Consider the following 12636-nt stretch of genomic DNA (forward strand, 5'->3'; position numbering starts at 1 on the left):
AAACTTGTATTTGGATATGAAATCACTTTTTTGAAAAATCTGGTCTGCCATCTTTTTTTTCCCCCCTGTTCCTTGAATGAGTTGCCACACAGAATTATGAGTAATAGGTAGCATCGAGAATACATTGATGCTGCCTTCAACTGGGGGCTGTTTGAAGGCATCTTAGAAGACAGGATACGAGAGTTTGATGAATTTCAAGCAGTCCTTGATGCCTCACTGTCTTGTTGGATATCCTCCAGAGACAGGAATCCCACCCCACCCCCACTTCCAATGCACCCAGCTTGCATGTTTATTTTCATGAGAAACAGAAATCGGGGCTCAAGTACACTTCATGACGTGTCTGTGAAGATTCTCAGTCATCCAGGTCATAGAAAACTGTGAGTGGTAGAAAAGAGCAACTGGACTTGCTTGAAGATTCTTGAAAACGTTTCACCTCTCATCCGAAAGGCTTCCTCAGTTCTGTCTGACTAATAAGGAGTATCAGATATTTATCCTCTCATGGATCAGAATCAGAATTCTGATGACAAGCTCATCTAAGGTGTCGTTGAGGCATCATATTGGTGTGGGTCACTGGAGGCTGGGTGTGACCGGCGAGTCATTAGGGTGATCAAAGGATTGCCCGTTAGGGTGATCAATGGAAAGCTGATTCTCTCTGTCCTCCTGTGAGTCACCGAAAACAGCCGGGTCTTGGCGTGCACCCAGCCGTCTGGGAAGTGTGCCCAAGACCGCATTGTAGATGGTTGATAAATGATGTCTTAGACCACCACCTCTGTTCAGTGATGGCCATTCCAGGTTGACAAAAATGGCTTCTTTAACTCCTCACTCATACCAACGATCCTCTCTGGCTAAAATGCGTACGTTACAATCCTGAAATGAGTGTCCTTTGTTGTTAAGATGAATGTAGACAGCAGAGTCCTGGCCTGAGGAGCTGGCTCTCCTGTGTTGAGCCAAGCGCCTGTAAAGCGGTTGTTTTGTTTCCCCAATATACGAGTCCGTGCATCCCTCACTGCACTGAATTGCATACACTACGTTGTCCTGTTTGTCTCTGGGTATTCTGTCCTTAGGGTGGACCAGTTTCTGCTTCAGGGTGTTACTGGGTCTGAAATGTACCGGAATGTTGTGTTTGTAGAAGATCCTCCTGAGTTTCTCAGATAGACCAGAAATGTATCTATCTGAGAAATCTTGACTGAATCTTGTCCATTCAGTCATCTACTAAAAAGCTCCCCCATGACCGATCTCTTCAAGTGAAAAAATTGTGCTGTACAAGAGCTTGGTTGTAATAGTTTGTAGTGTACACAGCAAAAAAAAAACCCGGCTTCTTTAACTCCTTGAACGAGGAGTTAAAGAAAAGCTGATTCTTTACAGGCGCTTGGCTCAACACAGGAGAGCCAGCTCCTCAGGCCAGGACTCTGCTGTCTACATTCATCTTAACAACAAAGGACACTCATTTCAGGATTGTAACGTACGCATTTTAGCCAGAGAAGATCGTTGGTATGAGCGAGGAGTTAAAGAAGCCAGGTCGAACAGATCGAACCTGGCTTTGATCTGTTCGACCTGTTGCCCTCAGGGAGGCGCTACAGGTGCATCAGGACAAAGACAAACTGATTCAAAAACAGCTTCTTTCCAAAAGCCATAACCACCCTGAACTCGGATATGCTCTGACTTTATAGTCTATTTATTTTACTATGTGACTGTCCTCGTGCAATAATTTATAATGTGCAGTACTTTATAAGGGACTCTCTATGTGCAATACTTTTATAATGTGCAATACTTCACTCCATAATGTGAAACACAACACATTCACCTCACCCCAGGACTGTGCACCTTACGTACAGCACATACACCTCAGGACTGTGCACCTAAAGGCCAATTTATGCTGACAACTCAGTCCTCGCAGACGGTGTCACAGACAGTGTCTGCGTAGCCCCCCCACCTTCGCAGACGCTCTGCGCGCACCTCCCAAAAATTGTGACCACCGCAGAAGCCTCGCAGACAGCGCCGCAGACAAGAGGGCTCTGATTGGTCCACTCTACCCGCTGTACACGCACTTCCGCTTCCCTACTTTTCCGGTTTGTTTTGTTTTCACGACCGGCATTTTTAAAAACACGAGCGAAAATGGAGCAGCATGAAGAGCGGTTGATTGAGGAAGTACGTACATCTATACGACTCCAGTTCTAGTCATTATTAAAAAAAAAAAAGTTCTAGTCATTATAAGTAACCGGAGGATAAACACTCCACTAACCACACCCACCAACTACTCCTAGCGACTTCGCGCCCCCTTGCGTTGTGCCGGTGAATAACATCGCGCACGCCTATTCCCCCGCTCAACAATAAATTACAACTGTCTGTGAAAAGCTATCTGCGAAAGCCTTGTCGCAAGAGCATGCAGAGGCCTTTACACACACCAAGTCTGTGCACCTACCTTACCTTGCAATACTTCATAAATGTGTAATATTTTATTTTATAATGTGAATCTCTCGTGCAATAATTTATAATGTGACTCTCTTTGTGCAATAATTTATATGTGCAATGAGCAATATCTCACTCCATAATGTGCAACACAACACATACACCTCAGGCCTGTGCACCTTACCCCCCCCCCCCTTTTTTTTTCTCTCCCCCCTTTCTCTCTCTCTCTCCACACTGTTTTGCACTGTTATTGGAGATGCTTTAATCTCATTGTACATGTGTATAGTGACAATAAAGGCATTCTATTCTATTCTATTCAGCACTACATGGAAGAAAGAACCGATTAAATAATGGCAGGCGAGTAGCTGAGCAAGTCTGAGACTTCAAAAGTTGTCGTGTGCACTTTATTTGACTCAAGACTTGGATGAAACAGCGCATTTGTCATGTCAAACATCATCTTGTCCATTCAGTCATCTACTAAAAAGCTCCTCTATCCTGAACACTGTGGTTTTACTACAGTATAGAATATACAAGTGGTCACTGTGTAAAAAAGTCATTGTTTAACTACAGTGTCGACTGATCCATTCATAGACTGACTGTGCTCAAGCTACCGTCTTTCTAAAGCTGTGTTCACACTTATACCGGTACGAAAGTGGTATAACTGTATCGATACAAAGTATACCGGTACAGTTTAGTGCATCTGTCCACACTAGCGAGAAATGGTTGCGGTTTTCATTCACGGTAGTTGAAATGCGCGTGCGCGAAATGTTTCCGTGGTTATCGAGTAACTTCCTTCCGAGAATATGGCGGATGAAACAACGTGTGTGTGCTTTTTGTTGTCAGTGTACAGTCTGTATTTCTGGTGGTCATTTATTCAGTCGAATCGTATAAAACGCGCGAGGCAGTTGAGAAAGAAACAAAGAAAGCGAATTGTGGAAAGCACGTGCGTATTGTATTGTATGAATAACCCGGAAGAAGTAGGAATGGTTCATTGCGCATGCACATTATATTTGTATCGATACAGAACTGCTTCATCTGTCCACACTACAGCGAAGTGCTACTGTACCGGTACAAAAACCATGCATTTGTGGGTTTCGTACCGATACAGTTATACCGCTACAGTACCGGTATGGACCCTTTTCACGTGACGTCACGACAAACGCGGCCGCCATTTTGGACATGTACTACCAGTAGTTTACCACAGCCAACATTGAGGAACGGCAGCAAAGAAAGTGTTTATTTTCAGCAAGACTTCCATCATGCCACTATATTGTTGTGCACCTGGATGTAGTAACCATCAACAAACAAGGCAAGGGTTATCATTTTATCGGATCCTGGTAGATGCTGACCGACGGAGAAGATGGATAGCGGCATACCAGCGCTTGTGTAGTGACCACTTTGTTGGAGGTAAGACGAATAAAATTAGCCAGAAAAGGCATTACATTGCTGTTAACATTCCATTCTAGTTTACTGTAATTATGATCTGGCAGCTATTTACACCAGATCCAGTGTAAATAGCTGCCGGAGCCAACGTCCAAGGTTCCGGAGCGCGCGCGCTCGCGGCCGGCCGGAGCGCGCTCCGGCAAGCTCGGACGTTGGCTCCGGCAGCTATTTACACTGGATCCGGTGTAAATAGCTGCCAGATCATAATTACAGTAAACTAGTAAATACAGTTTTCTGCATCTCGCTCCTTTTTCTTTTATGTTTGTCGCCTTCCTCGCATTCAAACCGATTCGAGCCGAAGTCCACTACATGTCCAAAATGGCGGTCGCGTTTACGAAGGTCACGTGACTGAAAAGGGTCTATAGTTGCTAGTGTGGACAGGTGTTGCGGTACGAAAGTAGTATCGTATCGGTACAAAATCCCTAGTGTGGACAGGGTATAAGAGAAAAGGCTCACTAGAACGAATCTATAAAGTGCTAACTGAGTACATTGTGATCCTCAAAACCGATCAGCAGATATTGTGAAAAATACTGAGATACAGTTACCATCAAACAAACAGTCTAATGCAGTGTTTCTCAACCACTGGGCTGCGGTCCATTGGTGGGCCGCGATTTTTTTTTCTCCAAATTGAAGCAAAGTTTAACTCGTAGTAAAATACAATTGCTGGGTTGCATCCGACGTCACATCTGCCTCATTAAGCTACGGTCACACGACAGCTCGCAATGTTTTGCGATGGGTTATCGATGAAAATGAGGCATTTTGGTGGCGATATACACGTGAGCTAAAAGTTGTGGTCACACAGCAGGTGAACATTTGTCACGCCTTTGTGCGCTTGAGTCTGGTGCAGCTCGAGCGGCCACGCACTTGGGACCCGGTCGTTATGGGAAACACCTGATACTGGTTTGAGCACAACCAGCACGCACAGATATAGACTCCGTTTTCACAGAGGCTTTGTGAAGTATCAACATCACTGTCCCATTTGTTTCTAGCCATGTTTATGACTGTTTAAATACTCTGCTTTATGACTGTTTAAATACTCTGCTTTATGACTGTTTAAATACTCTGCTTTATGACTCTGCTTTGGTTTGCATTTGTAAATATCACGCCTGCTAATAAACACTCTTCCTGCACCTAGATTCATCTACTGCCGTCTATCTTGCAGTGTCCTGATCCCCAGATCTTTAACCCAGGCACATATAAAAAGTTGTACCCCTCCATGCTCTTCCAGGTTTCCATCTGTCCCCCCGTGTAGAACGATGTCTGCAGCACCAGGTAGTTTGAGATGTCGGGGAACTCAATGGATAGATAATTTTCCAACTCGTAGGAAAAATCCTTCTTTGTTAGCGTGTAAGGATCTAATCCCACTGAGTGGTTTCTATATCCACTTCTTTTGAGTGTACGTCTTGGTGTTAATAACTTGCTTGTTTGCTGAACACAAACATGGCAATAAGTTCTTGTGTTAATGGACCAGACTCCACTTTTGGATCATTAATCCCTTCTGACTGAGAATGCCCTGCATGCATGGTTTGGCTTCTGGCACATCCATACAGTTTTAAATACAATACCTACAATTAAAAACAGTTTGTTTATATTGTATTTATTTAATTCCTGGGCTTCCATCTGTAACAGAGAGTGATGTTGCATCCCATTAATACACTTTACAATAGATTATTAGATTCTAATAGAATAGATGAATCAAAATAATTGGGGATCTTTTTTAATGGGCCCCGACTCGTTACAAGTATGAATTGTTGGACCTTGAACAGGGTTTCTGCAGGCTTGAACAAGTTCAATTTAAGACTTTTTAAGACCATAACAGGTTAAATTTAAGACTTATGCCACACAAAAAAAAATAAAGAAAATTGGGAGAGCCTGAATTACTTTCGAAATAACAAAATTTATTATCATTCACCAATGAACTCATTACATCCCTAGGGTGCGCTCTTGCATTAATGAGTAACTAAGTTGCAGTGGAGCCAAAGACATCCCGCAAATCACTTGAGGATGAGGCATTCGATTCCGTACGGTTTGTGTGTTGTAACGTTACAGTTTGCACGGAGTTAGCTGATACACCGTCTCGAGATGTGCTTGGACCTGACAATGGTGAACAAAATTGAGTGATGGCATGCGATTGTTGCAGACTTTTATGGGCAGCCTGGTGCTTCTCCGCTTTCGCGTGCGATTCCAGTGCCTTTACACCCAGGGTGCCGAGTTTGAGTGTTCTTTTGCACAATGTGCAGTACGCCTCAAACGGATTGCTTGGTACATGTTTTAACCAGTTTACGAAATCGTTGCGTTCAAGCCAGCAGTCGTTAAACTTGCATTTGCCCATTTTGCTACAAACCGTGACAATCTCCCTCGCTTCTTTTAGGCTCTACAATCTAAATGCGCGCGTACCATGCCCTGTGCCTAGACGCCGGATTCCACTGTGTCTCATTTGTAGTTTGCAGCGTAGCCTACTGATACTAAGTAGGCCTAGCCTAAATGACTAATTATGAATATCACCAACGCATTTAACAAAAAAATGCGAATGGGGTAAATGGACGTAAGGATTTAAGACTTCACAAAATTACATTTAAGACCTACAATGCAAAATATGCTCATATTTTAGACTTTTTAAGGCCTTAAATTAGGATTAGGCCCCAAAAAAAAAAAAAAGTGTGTTTCAGGTAACATGAAATACTAAAATAAGGTCGGTAGGTAGGAAAAAGTTTTTTTTTCTTAATTTTTTTAAAATTTTGTTTGAAAAAATTAACACAAGTAAACATCTTAAAAAATAGTATTTTGGCACAGAATCCTTTATACCACACATCATAATAAAATAAAAGTGTTTTAAATCTTTAAACGAATAAAAAAAAATATCGCAAGAGTTCGAGTTATGATCTACGGAAGCGTACTGCTGCCACACTCAAAAGAAATTAGCTTAGAATCAAGTAATTACGTGAAAAGATATTAACAAAGTTATCACGTTTTTACAATATATTTATCATGTAATAACATAACATCACGTAATTTCATGATACGAAATTATCACATTATTTCATTATATTTTCATGTAATAACGTGAAAACACCTTATCAAGAAATAACGTGAAAATAACGTCCTAGGCTAGGCTACTTCCATTAAAAGCAGACGGCCTCGCCTAGCCTACTGTAGAACTTGGGTCGAGCAGAAACACCGAGCAAAAACATGGCTGAATCCTGAATGACTCCTATTTGTATAAATAGGGGACTACATAGGCAGCAAAATGTAGTGTTTTTCCCTGCCATGGAAGTGCACTTGTATACTGAAGAGGAAGCAATTTGCATTACAGCCGTGAATGAGGATTCAAAATGGCGGCTCGGCTCAGTTTTCCCTTCCTCCTTCAGTATACAAGTGCGCTTCCATGTTTATGCAGGAGGGCTGATAGAAGTGGCGAAACATTTTACTTTTTATCGTTTCTTTCACAACTTGAATGCGTTGAAACAAAAAATTATGACAAACTAACGCCGCTTACACTAAAATATTGTAATAAAAACTTTACGGTCGGCAATTTCGACGCGGAAATTCTCGATCGGTCGGGTTACCGGAAACACACTTTTTTTTTTTTGGCCTTATCAAATTTTAGACTTTTTAAGACTCCGCGGAAACCCTGTTGAAGTAGAAAAGGTTGAGAAACCCTGCTCTGCAAATTTCTCACAAAACCTCCTCCAAGTGGACAAATTGGGAAATAGTCTGTCTGCTTAATCGGAGTGTACACTAGTGTACATAAACAGACCTAACCGTAAAAATGACACTGACACCTCCCTCCTACAGCATGACTCACCGAGACAGAGCTAGAACACCATTAAAACACAGACTTGTACAGCTTCCATACCAAAAAAAAAGTGTTTCTGCTTTCTCACCAGGGAGCGGTCGTCATCAGCGGGCGAGAGGCTGATTTCGTCAGGCGATGTGATGGAGGAGCGGGTGGTGCGTGGCGTTCGGGGTGAGGGTAGTGTATCCCAAGCATTATAGCCTTTGGGTGGAGGAGTAGGCATCTGAACCCCAGAGCGCTGGCAGCAGTCCTCAGCATTGGACATCCACGCCTCGAGAAGCTTCTCTCTGTCCCAATCTGTGTAGAAGTAGTACAGTGGGTCATATTACAGCATTACCCGATAGATCATACTGCTCCAAAATGATAAGACAGGGTGTCTACAGGTTTGTCCAAGTTAAATTTACGACTTTTTCATACAAATGTTCCAAAAAAAATTAAGACCAAATCTAAAGTCACACAAAAACGTACTCTTTTGAAAAAAAAAAAAACTATATAATTTAACGTAACTTATTGTTCTTGTAAACATTCACCAGAAAACACTATTCTAGTAGAAGTACTTCATTTCTTTTCCTTGACAGGCGTTCACACACTCAGAACGCAATATAAGGATCGGATAAACCTGTAAGTAGGTGACAATCAGAATCCGGTCACAACGTTTGAATCCAATGTAACAATGTGAAAATGTGAATGAAGTCACACACAATCCAATGCAACAGGTTTTTTTAATTATTATTTTCTCTGCTTGGGGAGTCACATTGTAAGCAGAATTGTTCAATTCCATCTTTGGTCAAACAACAATGCAGAAAACAACAGTTAAACAATGTGAATGCACGTACGCCTGAAACTTCGGCTCACTCACTTGAAAGGTATGCTCACTTGCACTTCTTAAAACACTCGGAACGATACCCACACACGAACAATACTATTCTCTCACATGCACGCAATAGAACATATTCTCTCTCTCTCTCTCTCTCACACACACACAATATTCTCTTATGCCGCTTTTCCACTACAAACGCGGCTGAGCCATGCCGTGCTGAGTCGAGCTGAGCGGGGCTGTTGGAGTTGCATTTCGACTACAACCGCGCTGAACCGTGCTGGCTGGAAGTGGGTGGACACATTGGGTGGAGTTAGCGAAAGTGGGTGGATGTCACGTGATGTCGTTAAGCAGCGCAAACAGTGACATCAGTGAGCTTTTAAGCGGTAGTCTCACGACCCGGATAGTAAACAATAAACATGGAGGACATGGAGTCGTTAGTGTTGTTGGTCTTGGTGCTGTGGCTTGTTGTCACCGACAACGCCAACAGATACTGGCAAGAGCGTATAGATGAGGCGAGGCGCACAAGGCTTCAGAAATTCTCGTAATTCGTAATTCTTCTTCTTCTTCCGGGTTTACGGTGTTTACAGATCCCAGCGTGCTCGCGGGGCGTGTGGGCATGTGAGGACACTCCTCACCAATCAGCGCGCAGGGGAGTGTCTGCTCACGCCCCCAGACTCACTCGGCTTGCTTTGGCTCGCTTCAGCCCCACTCCAAAACGGTGCGAGTTTTAGGGGCTAAGCAGGGCTGAAGCGAGCTGAGTCGTGCTGGTTTTTGGTAGTCGAAACGCGAGCCGTGTCGGGCTGGAGTGAGCTGAAGCGAGCTGAAGTGAGCTGAAAAAGGGTAGTGGAAAAGGGCCATTACATAAACAAGACAACACTCTTACTCATTGTACAGTACAATCATTGTTCGAATGTCGGACGACGGTAGCCTCGCAGATCTACCCTCTTCTCCACGACCGTTAGTGGTGGCAGCGCTGAAGTCGGATATTTGAGGCTGATGCTCGCGGCCTTTAGCAAAAGCAACGTGCTTGGCGCTCTTCATATGAGAGTCCACCGCTCTTATCCCCATTGTGCCCGACTTAAAAGTCTTACAGCCACCACGAGTATTTTGCATCTTGCAGCCAGTTATCATTAAATTTACATTTACCCATTGTGGCTCAGACTACCCTCCATCAACAAGCGCACTGCTCAGATCACTCCTGTTTTACAGCAAGTGCACTGGTTGCTAGTTATCTCCCGGATCAAATACAAAATCTTGCTGTTAACCTATAAAGCTCTTCATGGTTTCGCTCCTTCCCATCTCTGTGAGCTAATTCATTTGTACTGTCCCTCCTGCTCCCTTAGATCTTCTGTCTGTGGACTTCTGACTGTTCCTCGTTTTAAATTGGCATCTATGGGTGGCAGATCATTTAGTGTTGCTGCTCCTAAACTTTGGAACTCGTTACCACAATCGCTTCGTGACTGTTCCACACTCTCTTCCTTCAAAGCCAACTTGAAAACTTCTCTTTACCTCACACTATTCTTCCTAATTTTTTTTTTTTTTGGTGGTAACTCTTTTGTAAAGCGTCCTTGGGTTTGTGAAAGGCGCTATATAAATTGAACTTATTATTATTATTATTATTATCATTATTATTATGGGCGGCACGGTGGTGTAGTGGTTAGTGCTGTCGCCTCACAGCAAGAAGATCCGGGTTCGAGCCCCGTGGCCGGCGAGGGCCTTTCTGTGCGGAGTTTGCATGTTCTCCCCGTGTCCGCGTGGGTTTCCTCCGGGTGCTCCGGTTTCCCCCACAGTCCAAAGACATGCAGGTTAGGTTAACTGGTGACTCTAAATTGACCGTAGGTGTGAATGTGAGTGTGAATGGTTGTCTGTGTCTATGTGTCAGCCCTGTGATGGCCTGGCGACTTGTCCAGGGTGTACCCCGCCTTTCGCCCGTAGTCAGCTGGGATAGGCTCCAGCTTGCCTGCAACCCTGTAGAACAGGATAAAGCGGCTAGAGATAATGAGATGAGATGAGATTATTATTATCAACAGATCAGGCACTGAGTGGCTGTCAAGCACGCGTGTGTCTAGCAACCGGTGGATTCGGAGCCTGCGTGGTAGAATTGTGAGCATCAAAAACGATTAAACTTTTTCCCCATCCAAAGTGTACCACATTTTAACGATATGACTGAGTAAAATCTCCATAAATTTAAGATTGAAAAATTTCAAACCCCGTGGTCTTAAATTAAGACAATTTAAGACTTTATAATGGCCTTATTTTAGGAAAATTCAAGACTTTTTAAGGACCCGCGGCCACCGTGTAAGATTTCACTACAGTATTCATTAGTACTTAGTCTTCTAATTTTATGTGAAAAGATCATCGTTGGAAACCTTAAATTCAAGGGAACTTCCAAATCCTGCCCATGGGAATCCTTAGACCTCCCTAGTCCAAAGATTATGCACAGGATATTAAAAGCATTTTATAAGGCCCAAACAGGCCCTAAAGCAGATCTCTCACACACACACACACACACACACACACACACACACACACACACACACACACCACAGTTTATAATGAGGATCTGCTTAATGCACAATTTTTAACCGGGGAAGCACAAAGTCCAGTCATATAAAAGTTTTGACTGAACTGTGACGCAAGACATGCTCAGTCATCCTGTTCAGGCTCAACAACTAACACAGTACTGTGGTGTCGTACTCTAGTCAGATTTATATGTCGATATGGATTTAAAACTTGACCTTAAACTCTTGGACCACTTCCTCATGAGGGAATCCCCACTGGCACATCCCAAAACTTCTAAATCAAAACTGCAGGTTATTAGCCGAGTCACTCGGGGACCCAGTATTTTTAACTGAGTATTTAGTAATAAATTTAGTGAAACACTTAAAACAGTACAGTTAATATCCGGAGCCCTGTGATGACCTGGCGACTTGTCCAGGGTGTACCCCGCCTTTCGCCCGTAGTCAGCTGGGATAGGCTCCAGCTTGCCTGCGACCCTGTAGAACAGGATAAAGCGGCTACAGATAATGAGATGAGATTAATATCCGGCTTCACTACTCTAAGTTTTTTTTTTTTTAGACTCCCCCCCCCCAAAAAAAAAAACACTCCTCACCACTACTAACAGAATTAAGGCGAGGTTTAAAATTTAATAGAGAGAAGGGGAAAGGTAGAGGAGAGGTCATTTTTCTGTTTTCACTGCATCTTCCAGGTTACTAATATACTAGCAAGTTGCTGAGGCTATAATGACATTACCAGGCTGAAGTGACTCAAATCTGATTTTCTGCCTTAGGCTACGTTTACATTAGACCGTATCGGTCTCGTTTTCTTCGCGGATGCACTGTCCGTTTACATTAAACCGCCTGGAAACGCCGGGAAACGGGAATCTGCCAGGGTCCACGTATTCAATCTAGATCGTGTCAGCTCCGGTGCTGTGTAAACATTGAGAATACGCGGATACGCTGTGCTGAGCTCTAGCTGGCGTCTCATTGGACAACGTCACTGTGACATCCACCTTCCTGATTCGCTGGCGTTGGTCATGTGACGCGACTGCTGAAAAACGGCGCGGACATCCGCCTTGTATCACCTTTCATTAAAGAGTATAAAAGTATGAAAATACTGCAAATACTGATGCAAACACTGCCCATTGTGTAGTTATGATTGTCTTTAGGCTTGCCATCCTTCCACTTGCAAGTAGTAAGTGATATGCGCTGGGATCACACACACAGCGGCTCAGTCCCGAATCACGGCTTGTTCACTTCACTCGCGCGCTGTGTGAGCTGCGCAGGGCCGGAGTGCGCACCCTCCAGAGGGCACTCGCTGTTCAGGGCGGAGTGATTTGGAGCGCAGGATGCCTGCGGAGCCGAGCGTATCCGTGTATTGGTATTGTTGTGTGCACGCAAATCGTGTATTGGTGTTGCTGTGTGCACACTAACCGTTTTAAAAACGTTAATCTGATGACCCGCTGATACGGTCTAATGTAAACATGGGCTTAGTGTGAGACAGATCTGATGTTTTCAGGGCTGTGTGGACACAGAAATATGAGCTTATTAAAACAGATGTGAGTCACTTTCATATGTGGTCCTAGATCAGATGCGTATCCAGTTCGTAGCCATGTGACATGAATCAGCCAGCACTGGCAGCTGATGAAATGTTTACCGTCCTCCAGCAC

At 43.7% G+C, this 12636-nt stretch overlaps 1 protein-coding gene across 3 annotated transcripts in view; it reads right to left on the reverse strand.

Annotated features, from left to right (window-relative positions):
* ankib1b (ankyrin repeat and IBR domain containing 1b) overlaps positions 1-12636 on the reverse strand; it is a 161228-nt gene that overhangs the window by 41297 nt on the left and 107295 nt on the right. For all 3 annotated transcript variants that reach the window (XM_060921740.1, XM_060921738.1, XM_060921739.1), the window contains exon 6: positions 7737-7945. In XM_060921740.1, the coding sequence (XP_060777723.1) occupies positions 7737-7945 (209 nt within the window). The remainder of the gene's footprint in view (positions 1-7736; positions 7946-12636) is intronic.

The sequence above is a fragment of the Neoarius graeffei genome, chromosome 5 (genome assembly GCF_027579695.1).
Source record: "Neoarius graeffei isolate fNeoGra1 chromosome 5, fNeoGra1.pri, whole genome shotgun sequence".
NCBI lineage: Eukaryota > Metazoa > Chordata > Actinopteri > Siluriformes > Ariidae > Neoarius > Neoarius graeffei.